Source organism: Falco naumanni, chromosome Z (assembly GCF_017639655.2).
Source record: "Falco naumanni isolate bFalNau1 chromosome Z, bFalNau1.pat, whole genome shotgun sequence".
NCBI lineage: Eukaryota > Metazoa > Chordata > Aves > Falconiformes > Falconidae > Falco > Falco naumanni.
Genome location: NC_054080.1, coordinates 37,367,237 through 37,390,193, shown reverse-complemented (window position 1 = coordinate 37,390,193; position 22,957 = coordinate 37,367,237). Strand labels below are relative to the sequence as shown.

The window sequence follows — 22,957 nt, the reverse complement described above, 5'->3', positions numbered from 1 at the left end:
GTCTTGAAAAACTGCAAGTGAAATCAAAGCAATTAGATAAATGTGAAAGTTATATTATTACAAAACTGGTTACATTAAGGACTAGTATAATAAATCTTCCGTATTAAATCTACATGTAAATTGATTTTTATAAAAAAATTGATTAATCTAAAACCTGCACTGGACTTAAATTAAATGCCTTTTGGGATTCCAAAAACCTTCTCACCTCAAAAACCTTCTCACCTCACTATGGTGCATCTCCCTGCTTTCAGAAGCCAGTCAGAAGCAGAAGTCCTGGAGTAGCAGGAGAAGGTCTGTAGGGCTGTGCTTCTGTCCTGGAGAAAGGAAGCGCTAATAACCCTGAATGAAAGCCTGTTTTCATTAACTTGCCGAGAGTAGATCCCCGACAAGCTGAAGGTGAGAGCTTTACTGTTGGTGCTTTTCGGCCAGATGAAATCTCACCAGCCTTCAAGATGGGGCCTGTACCCCCCGCTCCCCATGACAGCTCACTGAGGTCCTGGACAGCTGTGAGTGTCCACCACTGCCTTCCCTACAGCCATGTGGAGTTGCCACACTAGCTTTGCTGAACTTAGTGCCCTGGGACAGACCACAAGTATGAACACCCTGGAGGAAGGGAAGAAAGACCCCAGAGTCAGATGCCAACAGGGAAGAGACCAGACTGGCCAAGGGGCACTCAACTGGGATGTGAACCCAGCTTTGTGCCCAAACTCACTGACCCTCCAACTCCCACTGCAATGTTGACATTTTCAATAAATGCCACCATGGGACAGATGAAAATCTTGCTCTGATCCCACTCTCTCCCTTGCTCAGGCACCCACCACAGGTCAGATCTGTGCCTTGGGCTGGAGGTGGACCCCTTCCAAAGCGGTGAGATCCCAACTCTCCATCCCACTTCTTGCAAAAGCTCCTCATATGTTAGCACGCTTAAAAATGAATTAACAAAGTAGGTATACTGACTCCCACTTATTAAAATCAGATTATTGCAAGTATGTACACTGACTTCTAAGCAAAGCCACAAAGGAAAAAAGGAAGTTTTCATGCCCTTCATTTTGGCAAGTATTTTTGCCAAGGGCTAGTGAACAAAATGATTACAAGAAATTACAGCATGTACCATGAGTATTTTTGGTATGCACAGAACAGTTTAAGGTGTTATAATGTTACACCGTCGTATTAAAAAAAAAAAAAAAAAAAGGAAAGAAAAAAATTCACAGGCTTTTTAAGTTATTCAGAAAATAATGTAATGTTCGCTCTGTGTTATAAAAGCTATTAAAGAAAAAAACATTTTCAAACCATGATTTAATAACACTGTGACTACAAGTTGGGGAGTATTTATCTAAAAGAGCAAGATGAATGTTTCTTAGGCCTTAATTCAAAAGCCTTTGAAGCTGAAGATTTTTTCCAAGTGACTTCAATGGGCTTTCCTTCAGGCCTGAGGGCAATTGTCATTATAAAATGTACCTACTCATTTTAGACCAATGTCCCCCACAGATGTGCTACATCTGCACACAGAGTGTCTATGGTCAGATAGCCTGCACCAAGCCCAGAGGCCACGCAGCCAGTTAATACAATCATCTTATGGGGAGCAGAAGATGCATTTTTTGCGATGCCCTTATGTCCTATCTATCATGAAGCGTAATCTATCACCAAGCCGCTAAGCTTGTCTGCGGTACGTGTTTCCTTGTACCTCATGAGTACACAATACCTGTGTGAAACACTGGCAGTTCTGTTGTTTACAGGAGAAACAACAGAAACCTAAATAACTTACACAGGGTCCCACATGGTGCCAGTGACAGAGGTAGGCACTCAGTCTGGAATTAACCCCACTCCTCAGATGAACACGGTTAGGAAAAATGCTCAGCCCAATTAAGCCCATAGATTTGAGTCTACGTAGGGCAGTTTAGAAGATTACAACCTTCACCAGTTCAGTGCCAGCCTTCAGCATAAGGCCTCTGCCCAGTAAGGGATCCCAGTCCCCTGACCTCCTCTAGCGCTAAGTCACTGCTTAGCACCTCCAGCGCGGAGTCAGCCAGTGACGAGCCACAGAGCTGGGGCAGGTAAGGAGGACTCGCACCGTTCCCTGCGGTGGCCTTCGGCAGCTGTCCCAGAGCTAGGACGAGGCCTGACCTTAGAGCACCCTACCTGTTTTGGGAGTGAATTCTGCATTGGTTTGGGTGGATCTGCTTCTTTTAACGTGGAGTAGCTCTTCCCACTAAAGCAGCCTTAACAGGCGCCAACAGCAGTGGACTGTTCAGAATCGAACTTCTTACCTCTACTACCTGCATAACACAACAGGTGAATAAATGACAAAAATATTCATAAACCAAGACATTGCAAAATGCTGATGAAAAGCCAGCGCTTAGGTTTTATAGGATGCAAAAGTGCAGGCCACAGCAAAGTTATCAGCAAACCTGCACCAAAAAACAAAGACCCTGCTTCCATACACCCTTCAGTTTGGGAATGTTTGGGTTTGCAAGTTAGTGAACAACAAGATCCTCACAGTTGACAGCTGTGTGCTTTCCGACACATTAAGGCTGAATTTGTTCATAAACATATCTATTTATAAGTATATAGACCTTATCTTTTACTCTGCTTTTAAAGAACAGTATGTTAAGTACAGAAAATACATTAGTGAATGCTGTTGTTGTCCTCTGAGAAATACCTAATGGAGGGCAAGGGCAAGGAATGTATTAAAGGAACAAGGAACAGAGGAAGCAAAGCCAGTAGGAAATACCTTCACTTCATAAAGAAACAGACTCTTTATTCCCAGTTCTCACAGTGTTAACAGTGTATAATTCAAAATGCTTCCTCCGTAATTTGTACTGAATTGATCACATAACTGAGCTGGAAACAGAAAGATACACTGAGGAGACACGCACTTTGTGTGGAACCAAGACAGTGGGAAGAACTGGAACACAATATCCGCTCCCTGGTATGAAAACCACGTGGCTATTAGCTCTTCTACAAGATATTTCTCCCAACATTTCAGGTTACATCTCAGATATGTATTTAATTTAAATCTGATATGAAAGTAATTAAATGGCAAACCACATCAAGTTATGAAAAAACATACTCATAGGATTAACAGTAGAGCAAGACAAAGATCTTTACCATAGCTGTAAAACCTCAGACTACATTTGGGAATAATCAGTCTCAGCTGAAATCAAATTACATCTAAATTAAATTAATGCTATGCACCTGAAATGTTCCTGTTTTTAAATTACTTAGAGACAGTCCCTATGTGGTCAATTACTTCTTTAGTTTGCTGCCTATTTTCCTACCCACTATTGCATCTGTTAATTACAGCGTCTTTTGTGGTTCTGAAAAAACTCCTTTCATTTGTTAATGGTAGTGTATATCAAATAGTTACCTCTAAAGCAGTCTAAGAATTAGAGTTGGATTTCTTCATAAGATCGTTGAAACTGATTGTTATGAATCAAAATTACAGCAGCTCCCAACATCTCCAGTGACTACTTCAGCAGTTTGAAAAAAAAATTGTAAGAAGTCTATGTCAACGGTGGCTCCTACAAAAAATATCTTCTTCAGCAATAAGTATAGAATATGTGGCAACAGGAACACTTTCTATACACCTCTGTGATGGTAATTTATTAGATGTTGTATAAAAACAAACATTAAATTAAATTAATACGGTAATTTAAATCTAATTTTTTTCCTCCTAATTCCATCACTTCTAGAGTTAACAAAAGAACCTACTGAACAGATGGGTTATTTCCAGTTTTAGACATAGGTCTTAAAAAGGACAGTTAAACCATCAGGTACACTGTAATTGAGATAAAGTAAAGTTCCTCTTTCAGATCCATGGAAATGAGAAGTAGCAACATCAGATTCTGCACTCCCTCAGTATCGTATTATTTTAAATTCTGACTCTCCTGGAGGTTTACGGCCCTGTGAAACCCATACTATTTCCAGCTCCTGCCATAACCTCAGTTGCATTACTTCCCCTTGCTCATGCAAACTTGCAGTATTCAGATATGATTTAGCACCATGTTTTTTCATTTAAAGCAACTGGACAGGGTCAGGGATAGTGCCAAGACCCTCAGCGAGGGTGTTGGAGGGAGAGTGGGAGCGCAACTGTGACAATGACAGTCAATGACAATGGCAACCCCTTCTGCAAGTCCTACACATGGGTGCTGCTGTAAGATTCCTTATGTCAGGCTCACCTCTAAGTCTTCTCCTGGCACAGCCCCGAGTACTGTGATGAAGGATTTCACTTTGCACTAGAAGGAACTGGGTTTGGATTCAGAGCTGCAAAAGACCTTACACAACCCTGAAACATCTGCACATTGAAAAGAAAGCAAAGGAAGAAACAGCCCCTAATGAACTGCAGTTATCTGAGTATGCATTGCTCCTTGCTGTTTTGTGCCTGTACACACGTGTTGTGTGTACATGCATATGTGTGCACGTATGTGTGTATGTGCATGCACACGCACACATTTCATTTGACCCTGAACACAGACCTGTTGTCTTATATTCCAGAATATATTTTCTTCCAAAACCAAGCATGCATACGTGCATGCACACACAGAAGTTGCCTTCTATTTGAGGTCACAAAGCAAGCCAGGGGGGCCAGTCTTCTGCAGTGGGAACCGAGTGTTATGAACACCACCATGCATTTATCTATCAAGGAGGAGCAGTGATTACAGAGTCCAGATGCTAGAAATCTTCAACATCAAACATAGGGCAAGAAAGGAATATTAAGTGAAAAATATTTTCACAGCATTTTTCTGGGAAGGAAACCTTCCCTACAGTACATTTTGGTCTAGAGAAATATCTGCCTGACCAGAATATGGACTTGGTTTACCTTGCCAACTGAGCAATTTAGTATTGATAGTCCCTAGGTTGCTCAGACCTCATATTGCTGATTGAAGGAGTCAACAACTTGTCTGCAAGCTGGGCAAAGCTGAAAGGTTATACGAGGTCACTTTTAAAAAAATGAAAACAAAATTCAGTTTTCTAGTAAGATGGAACTAAACCTCATTCACTGAGCCATGTCCTTGTTCATGCTGTATGCTACTACTCTTCTAATCTTCTAATAATGCTTTCCCAGTGTCTGAGAAAATCCCTAAAATTTGATTCCTGACATTCCACTAACATTTCATAGATTTATTTATAGAACAGGAACATAGATTGTTCCTTACAATAAGAATTTAATCCCTTTCCTCTAACAGAGGATGAATTTGCTAGTGGAGTTTTTCCTTGATATTTTGGGTAACTGAAACGCTGGTTTTGAGAACAGTATGCGGTAAGAGTTTGCCTGTCTAGAAGGAGAGAGTTACTGTCTATGCAGAGTTAAACTATGACATATAAACATTCAAGTGTGGCTTTATTTGAAGATACTTGTAGCTGGGTATTTCATCCTTACTTTTTTTTTGGCAAACACGTCAAGGTCTCAAGGTCTGACATCTTTTGAGAGTGCTCCACCTCAACAAGTGTCCCTGAGCTCTCTCCCAGAAAGCATCAGACATCTTCCCTTCATTCCCACATGGCCAAAGTGAGACAATTTCTCTGAACACAGAAGCTAGTGACATCTAATGAACTCCTTAGATAATAAGTAAGAAAAATATTCGAATTCATATCTAATAAAAAGTTTGAGGTACTGTTACTGTGAAGTATTTTCCCTTTGACTTACTGTGATGTTTGCAGCCATGACAGAGACAGGAAGCAAAGGATTCATATCTCCACAGGGAGCATGTCCTTCTGGATCAGCCTCTAGGGAAATCATTAGATAAAAATGAGAGTAGTGATACCGAGATGAAGGGGAAGGAATGAAGCTCCCTATCAAAGCTTGTAATAAGGCCTGTTTGTACTCGTAACTTTGCACTGTGGATGAATCCTCTGTTCCTATGCAGCTGTTTATACTGCATTGTTTATAGTTTTGTCTTCCCTATAGTCCCAACATATAAAACAGATGAAAAAACCCTTGCAATAACCCAGATCCTGAACAATTATCAGAACAGGATTCAGACTGGTGTTCCTGCAAGGCTGCACTAGTGTGGTGGAGGTGTGCACATCTACAGTAACTTAGTTTCCCTGCTCAGACTATGAACCACCCCTCATCAACCCTGCCCTGTGATTGCAAATTCATTCCCCATCTACCCCATATGCTTTTGTGAACCACACATGTTTTCAGGTACAGTCAGATGCCCAGTTGACCAAGGCACTGTTGGATCCTATAGACGTTTGGTTCTTTATGCTCTGGGACTCATGAACCCAAGAAAGTCCTGTCATGGGTCAAGACTTTGCCATGGCACTTGTGATTGTGCTGCTCCCAAAGCCCTCCTGCCTTGGGTTCCGGCTTCTCCCCTCCTGCCTCTTCCTCACCAGGACTCATGAATTCATGAATACAGGCAGTGCAGACCTTCAGGCTTGTTGTTGTTGGTCTCATCTCCAGCTCTGACAGGGACCTGTTCAGCACAGGGATGTTTTGCCCTCCCCTGAGGTGAGTCTCAGGACCACTTTTGTGCTATGCAGGCATAAGTTGCACGTAAGAGAAAGGGCTGATGCCACCACAGCTCCTTCCACCTTTTTCTCCAACAGCTCTTTCTTCATAACAGTCTGAGCCAAGATCAGACACCTGCACCATACTAGGAGCTGGGTTTGAGTGAGGACAGTTAACCAGGTGATATGAGCAGTGGAGAATGTAATGCACCAGGTCCAGTGTCAGATACCACTGGAGATGGGGAAGAGGCAGTCTCTGTCAGCCACAGCCTCCTGCCTCATCAGTGGGCTGCTGTGGACACTACCAGTGCTCTATCTACTTTTCCCAAGGTCAGTCCCTGTCTTAGGCAATGTCATCATATTGCCTGAAGCAGAATACAGAACTAGCATGAGGCAAGAGCAAATTTTCAAAACATCCCACAGTTTTCTCAAAAGCACCTTGCCCTGTCCTGGCCATGCGTACATATATTTGTTGCCTAGAAAAGTTGTTCTGCCAGGACAAACCCTAGCTTTCCTAGCCCTGGCAGGAACTCTGCATGCCCTAGTGAGCAGCATTGTGCTGGCTTTGCTGGTCCCCAGCCCTCAACCTTTCCCCCACCTATTTTTATCTTACCACCTTGTGGCATCCACTTACCACCACATCCCTTCCCTGCTCTTCTTTGGCCTTGCTTCCAAATCTTGAGGAGGAAAGGCAGATCCTGACTACGGCTGGGTCTTTAAAACAGACATCACAGGAGGGTAGCCTGGAGAGTTGCAGAGCAACAAGTTAGTGCCAATATATGACTTACAATAGCCACTAATGTGTTGGTAGTGGTACCCACTTGTGCAGAGATACTCACCTGAGCCACAGAAGAGGTGTTTGCATGCTGTCATGGCTCTGATTGTGGCAGCTCAGAGAAGTGCATCCACACCAACAGAAGTGAGAAAACCCCTTTGCAGTACTGTATCACCAATGCTGGCCTACAGAATTGTATACCATTCCTCCACCACCACTTTGAGAGGTCATCCGCATCTTAGCAGGGATGGGAAAGTCAGTATAGGAATCTGTCTCATTTTTTCTGACTATAGTGATTTATAGGCTTGAATTTATGAGGCTTGAAGAAGGGAATTAAGAGTTTCCCAGATGGAACCCAAAACACCCAAAGTTGTAATGCTCTTTGAGCTTAATGAGAAATGGGCTGAACCTCAGACAGTGCTGTAAAGAAGCTTCCCTTGACTGCCACTCGTTATTTTATTATAATCTCTTCTCTCACTGACACATCTGTGGTGCAACTGGACCACTTACTCTCCATTTTTCAGGCAGCAAGTTAGGAAAGGAAGCCAATGTAGTTGATTAATGAAACTCATTAATCTGAGAATGTGAAACCTAGAAGAAAAAAAGACCTTAAAGTAAATAAACTTAACATTTTTTATTTATTTATCTATACTTTATTTAGTAATAGCACCCAAAGCTGCATTATTTTAACACAAGTAATAAAGCTTTCATATTTTATTCCTACCAGTGCATTTCCAAATCCAGGTGAAATGCTGGAAATAAGTAATGCTGAAACATACCATGAACACAGGGTGTAGATCACAAAGATACACAACTTACAAGTGAATCCCAATGCAATAAAATAAAAAGTTGTAGTTTAGGTATGAAACCTGTAACCTAAAGAACTGTGGTCTTTTCTATTTCCACAAAGTACCCTAACAAAGCTGCGGCTGTAGGAACTGTAAAGATAACATATTTAATGATACTTTTTGCATCACTTTATTGAATAATCCATGTTGGATGTACAACTTATAGCTATGGTGTGTGTTGGCTACAATGCTACAATGAGAATGTGTAATGCTTGTATCACAGAAAGGGTCATGAAATGTATGGACCTGTCTGCGTATTTAACAAAATGAAACAGCAATACAATAAAACTGCACCACATGTGAATATTGTAAATGGTTAAGTTATAAAGTCATTCATTAAAAAAATTCAAATAGTTCAACAAAAAAAGTATATAAAATGTAGTAAAACATAAATTACATTTAAAGGTCTGTACATGATTCATCCTGCAAATAGAAGCACAAAACCAGCACTTTGTACAGTATTGCTTATTTTGGTCTTCTAAAATTCAAAGATTCATTTTCACTACAGAGGCAGGAAAAAACATGGTTTCACACGCAATCCAGCAGTAATTGTGGTAAATCAAGTAAGTCTATAACCCCGCACAAAACCCAACATTTTTACAATGCAGGAACATACATGTGGAGTCCTTTTCTATACTTGATAACCAATATGCAATTAAAGTTGGATTGTTAAGTTAGTGCACACCTACAATATCCCCTACAATATCCCCATTTTTGGTTAACAGTGTATTAAGGCTGCTTGCTGCTGAAAATATACAGCAGAGAAGGAATACTTTCATCCACAAATGCAGTCAGATGATCTCATTTGGAAGCTTCCGTCACGGTCATTCATTGGGAATGATGAAAGAAAGCCATCCTTTCTCCTCTCATGTTATTCCACAAGTCGTTGTGGATGCTATAAGTTTATGTGTGTTCAAAATCATTTGGATAAATTCATGGTAGAAAATTCCATTGAGGGCTATTAAACAGAAAAAGAATCCACTTCTGGCTCAGGAAGTCCCTAAGCCACAAATTGCTGGATACTGGGGAAATACCCTGGGGAAATTCTACAAGGGAAATTGCCCTTGCAGTCTTCCCTGGGCAGACATTACCGATGGCCTTTTGCGCCATGCTACTGGGCTGGACAGACCCGTGGTCTGACTCAGCACAGTCAATTTTATGTTCAGTTTCCCTACTTCTCTGGTTGTCGTAATACAAACACAAATCAGTATTCTCAATTTGTTATTTTTTCAGACTCAAAAAGCAAACAACAATCTCGTGTCCATTATGTCAAAGAGATAAATACTATAAACTAAGCTGTCCATCACATCCAGGGCACTTCTTTACACTCAGAGCAATTCTGCAACCATAGTTGGATTCCTTTTTGTGTTACTGGTTTAAGCATAATTCACTAACATTACACTCACGTATCATGATATACATGATGTGCAATGCTACTCTGCAATATGTTGCACAGCAACAGTACATAACTGAAAAGCAGCTTCCCTCAAGAACTGTAGGACAGTAAAAAAGATTAAACCCAGAAATTCTATACCATCATATTTGGAAAATCTGATGGTGGCAATGGTCAATAAACCCGGTATATCGTTAATGTTGCACTTTAAATGGGTGTAGTTTTGTTTCTTCTAGTAAGATCAAAATCACTGCTATTAAGCTTAAGGATCTACAGTCTCCATGCATGGAAGTGATGTGAAATTCTTAGTAATGAGGCCGAATTCCTTAGGCTTCTGATTGAATTTCTGCTTCGTCCATCTGAAGTGTGTCATTATCACCCAGCAATTCTGTTTCAGGCACAGAGCCCTCCTCTTCCTCTTCCTCCTGGACAGGATTCTGTGCGATGTCTTCCGTTCCATTGTGTGTGTCATCCGTGCCCTCCGAGAGCAGAGCAGCCCTGTCAGCCACTGATGCATTGGAAGGTGCCGTTGTTACGTAGCCTGTGCTGGTGGATCCACTCCCACTGTGGTGGGAGCCTGGTTTGGGAATGATCTGTGGAGGCATTTGCTGAGGAGCCATTTGCATTGGAATTTGGACAGGATAAAAATTTGGTAAGTAAGCGCCATAGGCAGGCATTGGCTGGTAACCATTGACTGGAATGTAGAGCTGGGGAGGTGGAACCATTGGTCTCATCTGCCCTTTCATTTGTATGAATTGCGGTTGAGGGAAAGCTGGAGTTTTCTGCTTTGGTCCAATGTACCTAGCATTGCTGACGTTGCTAACAGGGCTTGTGCTGAGAGAACTTGTTTGCGTGGTGTTGCTTGCCCCAGAGGTTTGCGCTGAGCTGTTGTAATTAGAAAGGTTTCCCCATGTTCGTAGTCTGTTGTGTATATCTTTAAATCTTGGTCTTCTGTTGGGAAATTCATTCCAACACTCCAACATCAAAGTGTATATCCATGTGGGACAGTCGTCAGGACATGGCAAAACCTGTCGGTTCCTGATCATCTCAATGACATCCTGGTTAGAATAACCACAGTAAGGTTGCAGGCCGTAACTGAAAACTTCCCACAACACAACTCCATATGACCATATATCTGAATCAATAGAAAACTTGCCATACATAATAGCCTCAGGGGACATCCATCTGATAGGAAAAAGGGAATTTCCCATCAGTTTGTAGTAATCAGCAGCGTAAACCTCCCTGAAAAGGCCTAAATCAGATATTTTCACATTCAGTTTATCAAACACCAGTATATTTCTAGTGGCCAAGTCCTTGTGGACAACATGGTGGCTTGAAAGGTATTCCATTCCTGCAGCTATCTGAGTCACAATGTGGAAAAAGTCTGCTGGTTCCAGAGTGGATTTTACTGTCTTGTCATCATCAGTGCTGCCAACATCTGAATGGGGAGATCGCATCACCAAGAACTCATGCAGGTCACTGTGGGAACAGTAGCTAAATATCATGCTTATGGGCTGTTCCTTTGTCACTATTCCCAGCAAACAAACAATGTTTGGGTGCTGTAATCGTGACCTCATCATTGCCTCATGCTTGAATTCTTCTCGAAGAGCCAGTTCTGCTTTGTCTTTAAGCGTCTTGATAGCGACAGCTTGAGTCTGTTCACCTGGTGCTGTACCAAAAAGATGCCCCTTGTAGACTTTGCCAAATCTCTCCTCTCCTAGTTCCTCCATAAACCGCACAGTGGACAGATTGATTTCTTTAAGTTTAGCCTGAAACAGGGTAAAGAAAGTAAGTCAGCAAAAAATCACAGTGTTTCCTAAACTACAGATTTTCCTACAAAAAAAAAAAGCTTCTACTGGTTAGATGCTCCAAATGGAAGATAAATTGGGTCACAATTACTTCAGCTTTTTGTATATTCACATCAGCACACTGATTTTACAGTTAACCTTGAAAGGAGTTATACTATTATCAGAAGTTTAAATTGAATTATGCTGCAAGATGATGACTATAATTATTTTTCAAAGGAGTGACCAGATTCCCCACAAGCTAAACAAATAATCAGTTCAGAGTAAATCTGGTAAATGGTGATGTCTATTAACTGCAGCAGCGCTTGCCCTTCACAGTAACCCAGAGGTGCTCACTGGAGATCTGTCAGAAAAGCCGTGGCCACTGGCTGAGGAGGTGGCAGCCTAGGGGTAAACTGACATATCCCTTCCAGCAGAAGGAGGAACAAAACCTCATTCCTTCAGCCCTGCAGCAGCAGACAGGCCTTTCTCCCCTGTTGCACTACAGGAACAGCCGTACCCCTGCTGAGAAACCTCATCCTAGCTCTGATGGAGAGGGGTGGAAGAGGACCAGAAGAAAGAAGGAATTTCTCTCTGGTACATGAAGGGAAAGGTGGCAAACCCAAGAGCGATGAACTTCAAGAGCCTCCCTCCTGCAGCTGACAAGGAAAGCATGGAAGTTTGTGACAGTGATCTAATGGGTCTGTCCTGATGGGCTGAAGGAGTTCCAGACCAAGCCGAAGGCAGCTGGCACAGCTCTACACACAGGACACCGCAGCAGGAGGGAGCAGGGCAGGCTGGAAAGATGCTTTAACAGTTAATTTGGGAGCAATCTCTGATTTTAATGGTCATAAGACTGTGAACTGAACTAAATATTTTCCAGCACAGCCCAGACTCAGCCATTAAGCCTCCCCCTTAACACACACAATCAATGCACTTTGTTACAACTGGTAATATCTTGCAAATATTCTATGGCTTCCTGAACAGATGTTGCCAATTGTTCCAAACTGAGCATTGGTTTTTTGAGCTTGCATCTTGTAATGCTGTTATTAAAAACGCAACATTAGCTCTGAACAGGATTTTAATGCAGAGATCAGTTAGTTGACCCAGAAAATCATACGCAGGAACTAAGATCTGTAGACAGGAGTTCAAAGCCATTTTCATTTCACCGTCCTTTGTGATACACAGCTTTAGAAACATGTTGCACCCCAGCTCAGCTCCTTTCTCAGTGGTAGTTCAGAATACCAGTGGACTGAGCCAACAGATTAGACAAGAAACCTCACCGTGCATCCTGCTTTAAACCAGCAAACCAACTGTGGCATTACCAGGAGCGAAAATGAGCTGCAGGCTGAAGACTGGATCAGAAATAACATTTCCAGTCACTGAGACAATAGGCAGAAGGGGACTGACAGGTAAAAACAAATGTCATAAAATACTTTGTCCTGAAAGCTGTTGCCTAAGGCCAGGGTTTCTAGATACAGCTAGTGAGTGCAAGATGTGCTTTTCACTGAAGCAGATGAGCAGCACAGTATGGAAATCAAGTCACTTACAACTTGGCTCAATTTGAAGACCGAGAACCCGAGGCACTGAAAGCCACGACACTTTGTAAATACGTGGCCTAAGGAAACCCTGGAAAAAATACCTGTTTGTGTTGATTAATGAGTGGCATTTCCATGTCCTGGCTAGGAGATGCCATCAGCTGGCGGCGCTGTGGTGTAGCAGCAGATGTCTTCTGCTTGTTTCTGCACATACAGACCAGGAAGAAAAGGCAGGCAATAACCAGAGGGATGGCTATGCTGGGAACCAGGATGTAGAGGATTCCCATTTTACTGTTGTCATGTGGACCTGTCAGGCACAGAGATGTTCATTGTTTAAGGTAAGTATTTTTAAAGCATTCTATAGAAAAGAAAGAAAAAAACTCACAAATGAAACAAAAAAACCCAAACCAAACCTACAGTATGATTGTTAGTACTGTATTTTAAACAAAAAGTATGCTCCTATAGCTTGAAAACCGAAGTCACATTACCCTCTCCTCCACAACTTATTAATTATTTCAAAGAAGTTTGAATGGACATAGCAACTTGCAGTATGAAGATAAACCACGAGCCCCACATTTAATGTGTTAGCTGTAACAGCATGTGGTTTATTTCACATTATTTTTGAGACTTCTGGTTGTGGAAACTGCAGAACATAGACCAGAGTATCATTGCATTATCTCGTTCAAGGGATAAAACTCAAGAGAGCAGCCTTCATCACAGTATATAAAGCAGTGAATTCAATGTGATAAACCATAGCAGAACATTGCAGTCTGGCCTTCTTGCCCAACTACAGCCATTGCATCAGCTCTCTGCTCACTTTTTACCTCCACTGGTACTACTTCTGCCCAGAATAAAATAAATCTCACTTCTCACTGGCAGAGATGTTATTTGTTCTGTACTTAGTACAATAAAAGTGCTTTTATGTTACAGTGAGATAGACACGAAACAGCCACCAATATACCCTCAGAAGACTTTTCTGGAACCTTCCTGAAATGCTTTCTTTTTTGATACTTAGAGATTCTAGGAAAGCATAGTGATGTCCAAAATATTCATTAGAACTGCCTGGGATGTTTTCTGCAATGTGTGGTTTTGCTATTTGTGGCTACTGCTTTCACCACAACCACATCCAAGTGTTATCTTTGCACCATGTTACATGAAATGTAGAAATTTATTATAAATGTCAAATCATATTACTGTAAAAAAATGAAGTAACTAAGAAATTTTGTATCAATTTTGAGCTCTTAAATATCCAGGCAATCCATGGCTCCCAAGACACATCTGTTTTTGCAGGAAACACACTTTTCTTTCTAATGAAGCGCAGCATGAAGTTGCTTTGCTGTGGCCAAAGACTGTTACAACTGTAACAGCTCTAGAGTGAAGGCTGTCCCAGTACAGGGAGGTGAGTGGGACAGTATTAAGCTGTGAGAGATGAACTTTTTATTTTTGCCATTAGTTGTGCAGTACAGAGCTACTAGCAGGTAGCGTAGGACTTTTCTGACAAGATCGTCTGTTTTATGACATCTCTGCTTCCGCACCTCACACAGGCTCCTTCCAGCCAAGCATGGTGCTGCATCTCCCTCTACAGGACCTGAAGATCATTGCTGCCTACAGGATGCCACACAGAGTGAAAGCAGTATGCCATTGAGCAGTGTGAGCAAACCAAACGCATGCAGGTGGCAAGTATGTCAAGTCTGGCATTTGGCATGTTAGAACACAAACTGCAACCTTATCATTAATTATTATCTCATCTTAACACCCAACACATAATAAAAACAATATATAATCATAAATAGTAATAGATGATTAAAACGTGTCACAGTATCTCAGTTATAAGCTATGAACTCCAGAAAATATTAAACACAAAACAAGGGTCCCACATTACAGCAAGTGAAACTTTTGAAACACTCTTAAGTGAACTGTACTTGTAAAAATAGGGAACATTACATACACAGGACTTAGGAAAACAGTAGGGGGAAAACAAAAGAGAATACATACTACAGGAAGGTATGTCACACAGTTCCATGCGTATGTTTTTATTCTTTGTAAAACACCAGGGCCCATCCATCTGACCTCCAGGATTTCGGCAATATGCATGTCCTCCACCTAGCTCTGGAAACTGTGTGCTTGTCAGATCATGGTTGTGGGGACTCTGAGAGTCCCAGAGTTGGCAAGTGTGGCCAGACTTCGTAACGCTGACCATTCCTCTGTAGTCTGCTCCAGAACCATTGTAGCACTGATGATCTGCAACATAAGATTTGACAAAAAGTTGCAAATAACAAAATAGTCAAGGGCCAGCAAGACCATAAGAGTTGAAATGCAGAGACCATGTATGCAAAAAGTACTTGATTTTAGGTACTTCAGGGTTTAAATGAAAGTTGTGGGGTTTGAGATTTCAGTTCTGGGGGTATCTGTACTCTTACACCCAGTTATTTCTGGATTCTGCCTTGGAGTGTCCCAGCTCTATGGCTATACACAGCAATATTTGGTAACTCTGAATTGCAAGTTGATACTAAAAAGTAAGTATGGACCTTTAGATAGAAGACAAGATAAGTTAAAGTAAATTAGAGATATGAGTTTCACTTCAGGAGAAGTCTTCATATGCCAACAGCATAAACTTCCCACCACTTTCATTTCTTGTAATCTTCCCATTTTCCTCACACTACTCACTTCCTAGAGAAATTAGTGCTGCGTTTTCTAATGCCTTTCTCCTAAAGCCTTTCTTCTCTTTAGATACACCACTTTCGTACCGTTGAACTCCTGTTTTTAATCTCTGTTTTGCTGCTATCCTCCCTTTATACATATATACATACATACATACATATATATATATATATATATATATATATATATTTGACTGCTTGTCTCCCATATATATCAACTGCACTGACTCATGCATTTTTCTGCATGTTTGCAACATTACATTAGCCATTTTTCCAAGTCCACCTGCCCAGCCCCCAGGAATCCAGCTCTCAAAGCCCTTCTTCCAAACTCCCAGGATAATCAGGTCACAACTTTCCCACCAAAGAGAGCACTTCTGGCTCTGAGGATCAGGGATTACTTTTGCCAGACTTTTTATTGTTTTTATTCTCATTCCTTTTGCTTGATACCTCTTCCCTGGATGATTTGCCTCTGTCATAGTTTTCTCAGTTATTTCTGCTTCTCAGCTGCATTACATAGCACACAGCTAGTTTTCCATGTCCACCATTATGCCATGACCCCTGCTCTTAACTGTGGGTGCACCAACAATACTCAGAAAAATCTTATCACACTTTGAACTTTAAGCATCCTTAGTCTCTTGGAGCTTCCTTGTTGAATATTGTTGAGGGAGGTGATTAATTGCTAGGAAACAAAGTAGGGAAAAAAATTGTCAGCACATAATTACTGACAACAGGAAAGTCCTTCTACTCCTGGATGCAAATACAAATCCATGGAAGCAAGATCAATGTTTTCACCCATCCTGTGTGGGTGAAGAAAGACAAAACACTCCACGATCAATTTACAGGATTAATATTCTTGTGGGTTTCATTATAGAAAGAATAAATATTAAATGTTTAATTTCTTAGCGGATTTTTCTAGTGAAGCTTCCACAGCCTATTTGAGGTTTATTCATATGTAAGGAGAACTCCCAAATAGCAGTATGGGGGGACTCATCCAGAAAAGCAAGGACTGAGCCAGAGCTGGGGGCAGGCATGTGGGGAGGGAAGCCTGTGACACACTGCTTCCCCTTGCAAATCTGAGTCAAATCCGCCGTTTTGTAGACCAGGGTGGTTGATATAAGCCTTTTGAGTACTAAGCAGCATCCTTTAAACTTCCTTGCCAACCTAACTATACCTTACAACAGTGCAACTAAGGTCAGTATTAACATGATAAAAAGTTGCGGCATCCAGTATAGCAGTACTTTCTTTACAAAAAGAATAGCTGATAAAATATCGCCTCTCAGACCCAACATGAGGAAGCCACAAGCCTTACTTTTTCCCACTGATGAAATACCCAGACTTACATCGGCTGAGTCTCTCCACAGGAATCCCAATCCTTATGCAGTTGGCAGCTTCCAAGGTGTCAGGTCGTGGGAGATCCTCACACTTAGGCAACTGTAACTGCATCAAGATGAGGGGGTTTGACCTAGCGATGTTGTACTCCTGCCTACAGAGATCATTTTCCAGAACTTCACATTCATCCCGGCACAGCTCCCGCGGCTTAGGGGTCCGAGAGCGCTCATCACACAGGGGAAACACAAAGTGGCAGAAGGATGGTATAGCAAACTGTGAGCACTGATCAGACAAATGTGTGGAAGTGCCAATCATGGTAAATGCAGCTGGAAAGGAACAAAAGTACTGCTTAAGTATTAAGTTATGAAAAGCATAAGAAACAACATATTTTCATTACATTTGCCTTTTACAATGTCCATGTTTTCTTGAGGGTCTAACAGCCCACTGAGCAGCAGGGAAATTAGGTCATTTCTGCTGTAAAGGAGAGCTGACAAATGCAGAAAGCAAACCCAGCATCCCAGTGTCCCTCTGACATCTGCACAGAGCTTGTAGATCTTAGTTCTTAGGAAGTTACCCAAGTGACTAGCATTGAGCAAACTGTTGGCGCTTGACTAATTTTAACTTCAAAGAATAAACAGTGCAGGCAAGAGATCTGCCAGGATACTGACATGTATTTCCAAAGTTCCTAATTAGGTAAAATCTGAATGAGGGTCACCTAGCTTCTTCCTCCAGCAGACGTTTTGATTAATAAAGAAGATGAGTTTTTTTAAGTCTTGACAGGCAAAAGAAAGTATGCCTTTGGTATTTGGGAAGATACTGCTATTAATAGACATGAAAAGCCTATCAGGCAGCAGTTTTGGGGAAAATGAATGTCATCAATCTCAGCATACTGCTAACATTAATATGATGTCATAATGAATTAGGAACTTAATCGTCCCCTTTAGCTCTCAGCATTGACACAGTAACATTTATCTGAGAGTTTTCTTGCACATTGCAAAGAAAAGACAAATGTGTGTGTGCATTGTATTTGGGGATGAATCAAACTTTAAATGTAGGAACATGCATTCCCACACTGGAAAACATTTGTGAGTAAGGCTTGCTAGACTGCATGTTCCACCAACACACACTGTATAAAGAGAGGGAATGAGCAGTTCAAGTTATTCGGCAGCCTATTTACAACCTACAAATCAACTTTTCCCCTATTGTTCAGCTCTGTCCTTTCAACCCTCTACTTTCTGCTGCCACCTGCTATCAGAGAGTCTCCTGTCTCTTCTTAAACACCACACATGCAGCAAGCAGTCCCAGTCCCAGTCTTTTGTACTGTTTACACCTTTGCTTATTTTAATGCAGGAACATCAACACAGGAATATAACCACTTATCAGTCATGTAGGGAACACTGCATGCAGGCATGATATCAGGCGTGAAACGACAGCTGTGACATGTGCTTGTCCTGAAGACTAACAAGGAAAAAAATAAACCTGGAGGAGTGAAGCAGTCACTGTTGGCTATTTGAAACTCCACACTAATTTTTGTGAAGATGTTACAGAATTTAAATCAGCATGAGCAAAGACTGCACAATTCACAGTCATGTCCTTATTTTGATGGGAGGTGCAAAAGCCAGCAGGACTGTGTGGTAGCATCTAAGGGGTTTATTTACTTAGTTATTAAACAGACACTAAACAGCACAGCAAAGACATCGCTAGCCACACATGTCCACAGGTCAGGGATCAGGTCCGTGCACTCTTTATTGTTGGCCTTCCAGTCTCTCAAGTCATGTCTCAAGATTTTCTCCAGAAACGTCCTTCTTTTTTAATAGAAGGATGCAATTCTCATGTAACCACATGTGCAGGATGGAACAGCGCTAGGGGCTGTAGAGGCAAAGGGGATGTATTTCATACATCAGCCCAGCAGAGAAGGTAAAAATCCAGGATAAAAATTCCCTATAGGTGTCACCTGTAACCTTGTTAAATGTTCTTGGCATCGGGCAGTAGGTGTCACCGTTTCCCACGCACAGCCTCCCCTGAGCGCCCCATGGGAGGTCTGACCACTAACACCTTCCACCAAAAAATGGGCAAAAGTACAAGCAAAATCTCAACAGCATTTATACAGCAGATTTTTATTTTTTTTTTTATCTATGAAGTTCGAAACTTCAGAAATACCTTGTCATTTGGACAGAGAACGTTCAGTGTTGCAATACTTGCTTTTACACATAAGAAGACTTGTAAGAACCAAGTATGCTGTGAAATTCTCAGGGTTATTTTGCATAAGGCATTTGGTATGTCCTTCAGATGTATATCGTTTGAAAATGCCATATTATTGATGGATAATCATTACTGCTTAGCTAGGCACTGAGCAGCTCTACATGGTGATCCACAGAATTTTCCTAAGAAAGAACAGTTCTGGCAAAAATTATTCTCAACTCCAGCCCCCAGTTTCCAAAATTTAACCAATGATCAGATCCAGCAGCCAGTTCACGAATGTCCACGTGGTGTATTCCAGAAATAAGTATAACTTGACCAACAAACATTTTCTGGAAGATATCACAGGTTTGGGGTTGGATTTTGTGTGCTTGTTTGTTTTGTTTGGGGTTTTTTTTAGGACATTATGAACCTAATTTGCAGAGTTACAGATTTAATCATTTCAGGTAGCTGAAAATTTCCATATTACTGGAATACATCCAAACAGGTAGAGTTTATGTCATAGAAAAAAATTTTATCAACAGTAATGATCAATAATTAACGACATAACGGTAAAAAAGGCTGGTGTTAAAAGAGTAAAGAGGTAAAAGAGGGGAATGAGTTATAATAGTACAAAGAAAGGTCAGCACCTGAATTTTGCAAGTCCCAGAATCTAATCACTAGCTGAAGAACAGAAAAAACCCTGACCTGGATACCTGGCTTTACAATGAGCCTTTAAGGCATTATCTTTAAGGCAACAGAGCTGACAACTGAAGTCAAACTCTTTTTAGTGACTAGCTACGTTAAAATTGCAGATTCAATTAGTAAGCCATATCTGGCCAGATGCAAATAAGCTCGTCTGGAGTGAGTTAATTGGTCATACATTATGACAAACAGTTTGCTCTGTTTCACAGATTCATTTGCTTGCTCAACTTGTGTACATCAGAGTCACAGCTAATGTTAGCTAACTGAGGTCCAGTGAAGAAAACCCATGCTGATGTACAGCCCACGAAAAGTCATTAAGGTTTTGGTTGTGACTGTACCGAAACAACAATCAGAGGAGGGATCCGCAGGGACAGAGCACAGGAAGGTTGACTCTTATTTTATATAAATCAATGTGAAATCCAGACTATGCTGGAATTATGCAACAGGGGAGGAAACCCAAAGAAAAAAGCCACTATACATTTTTCAAGAAAATAAAAGGTTTTTATTACATCACAGATTGTTTTCTTTTTAAAATATACTATTTGAATCCATCACGCAAAAAGCTCCAGTATAAACTAAAAGCTGTTAAAAAGTCAATGCTCTGACATTTTACTGAAGGACACAGAAGAAGCTTCTACACATGACAGCAGATAGTCATCTTCCTTGCTCCAAATTTTGCTAACTGCACAAGTGTGAAACCAGCTCACCTCCTCGAAACCTTAATGTAAGGATTTATTAGTCATTGACCAATAAAACTTAATAATAAAACCGGATGATAGCACTATTTATACCTGAATTGGATATTTTCATGGATGTTTTTTACCCTGCTACAGAGATGTATAAGCTTACCAGTAATACGGTTTTCAATTTCCCCTTGCATCTGGAGGGAGTCCACATAAATGGTCCTATTTCCAATGATCCGTGCACACGCAATTCCCCTGTATGGCTGACAGAACCCATCTTCATGGTAATCTTCTCTGCAAAAGACAGGTTAGGATTTTATAAGCAGATGTCTAGCTGACCCCCATGACATTTTACAAAATATATTCTTATAAAAGGAGAAATTCCCCAAAGACTGTAAATCTGAAATTGCTCCATTCCCCAGGTGCAGCTTTCTCCTCCAATTCTTTCTATACTACCTTAGAAGTATTAATGAGGCACCCTGTAAACAGCTCATTAGAGAAAGAAGTAAACCAAAACCCAAGATTAATTTAAAAATAATATACAAACAGTAATGAGATTTGGCAGATGAATCTATTAAAAAGCCTGTAGAATGAAACCGCAACATAAATCTTGTTACATGCCCCCATGCATTTTTGGGCATCTAGTTGTACCCAGTACAACTAGGCAAACAGTTGATTCTCCTCTCCCACTTCTCTTTCTTATTTCCTCTACTGAACAGCAGAAGAGATCTTGCTGAGCTTTAATTAAAAGGTGGAATGATCTTCAATTCTGAATTACGTAAACAGAATAAAAAGTAAGGTTTTAACCTCTTTTCCTCTTCGCTCTAGTCAAAGTCAATGTCAAATTCCTCTTCCAACATATATTTTAATACATTTTTCAATTCAGTGAGGCTTTGGGTCAAATTTTACTCCCTTAAGTCAACATAAATATTTTGGCATAAAAGCACTAGCCTAAAGGCTCAGTGGTTCAATGCATCATCCTCAAAGCCCCAGTAAATAATACAGAGATGATCTGTAGGTCATAACTGCCTGAGCATCAAAAAGGGGCTTCAGAGTGAGAGTAAGAGCACTCTCAGAGTTAATATCCAGTATGCCATGTTATTCTTCTGGCACGGCACTGCACAGCCTGTGTGCTAGGATCACTAGCCTGGTGGATTCACATCATGTCATTCACTGCATGGTAGACCAAAAAAGGCATAAACCATGATCTAGAAAACCATGACTCTAGAGTAATCCTAGGACACCCAAAAGCTTAATCAGCGTTTGTAACAAAATGGTCAGTTAGAAGTCTGAGGTACCTTCCAACACCAGTGATTTTTGAACTATTACTTCAGTACTCTTCTGCACTTCATACTTCATTATCTTTGGATATCAATACCTGTTCTGGTTTCTCTTACAAATAATTCCATCCTTCCTTAGGGTGCCACATGAGCAGGACAAAACCATCAGTGATTACGTGTACAGCCACGTAACTTCAGCTGGGCCAACACAGCACAAAAACCTGTTGCCTGACAAGAGCTACCCATGATGAGCACATCAGCCAACGCCTGCGCAATGCCGAGTGCAGCCCTTATTTCCAATATCTTATTCTGTCTTAGGAACCTCTTTTTGTTTTTCCTCTGCTGTGTCTCCCTGATAAAGCTCATTTCTCCAGGGAAATGTTACCACTATTTCTTAAAGTATAAACTCTTTGGCAGTGGAAGGTTGGGCAGGACTGTTCGTATGGTGTGGCCAAAAGCTGGAACCATCCATCACCACTCCAGCAGCATCTCTCCCTTTCCTCCCAGAAAGACAATGATTTAACAGAACCCGATCCATCATACAGCTCCTAGATGAAGCACAGTGATATGAAGTGTCTCATGCAGTTGTCCAGATCTGGCCTTTATTTCCTACCAGTCTGATTGTTAAATATTCATAAAGCAACATTTTGTTTACAAACTCTGAATCAAGTTCTGCTTCCACAAAGATAGGAGTTTTCGATTATGATGGATGAAGCAAAGGAGGACTCATTCAGGAGCAATTAATTCCTGCAGTGAAATTCTTTCACTCTCATAACAAAAACTCTTAAATTTGCAACAATTGCATCATGCCTGAAGGGATAAAAATATCAAAGTATTTTGTCCATGCCTGTTTTATGATCCTTGACCACCTCAGTAGGAAGTCAGCAATTCTCATAAGGAGATGAATGGATACGAAACCTCTGTTTGACCTCTTTCCCAAAAGTAAATTCACGCCCCTATCCTGCAGAACAAAGTCTGCAATATGTCTAGCTGAAACTGTACCTCACACTTTGACGCTCAGTGCAGGGCTGTCTTGGCAGCACACACACACAAAAAAAAGCCTATAAAAAACAGCACTCCAAACAGTATGGGTTTGGTGGCAAAAGCAGTGTGATCTCTTACTTACCTCAGTTTATTTATTTCTGTCAAGAACATCTAAATACAGCTTAGATACTATATATACACACATATGCTCCCCTCTCCCACGTTATAGTCAAGTGCTGATTGAACTGAACTGGATATGACCATTACCATGGACGCAAGCAAAAGTAAACAGTAACCTGGTGTCAGATACTCCGACAGAAGCTGGGCTGTTATTCTGCATGCAT

At 41.1% G+C, this 22,957-nt stretch overlaps 1 protein-coding gene across 1 annotated transcript in view; it reads right to left on the bottom strand.

Annotated features, from left to right (window-relative positions):
- Positions 1 to 7,850: 7,850 nt before the first annotated feature.
- The window catches only part of ROR2 (receptor tyrosine kinase like orphan receptor 2), a 154,562-nt gene continuing 139,455 nt past the window's right edge, over positions 7,851 to 22,957 (bottom strand). The window contains exons 5-9 of the mRNA XM_040580624.1: positions 20,516 to 20,643; positions 16,795 to 17,109; positions 14,790 to 15,035; positions 12,899 to 13,101; positions 7,851 to 11,241 (exon numbers count right to left, since the gene is read on the bottom strand). Of these exons, the coding sequence (XP_040436558.1) occupies positions 9,799 to 11,241; positions 12,899 to 13,101; positions 14,790 to 15,035; positions 16,795 to 17,109; positions 20,516 to 20,643 (2,335 nt within the window). The 3' untranslated portion in view covers positions 7,851 to 9,798. The remainder of the gene's footprint in view (positions 11,242 to 12,898; positions 13,102 to 14,789; positions 15,036 to 16,794; positions 17,110 to 20,515; positions 20,644 to 22,957) is intronic.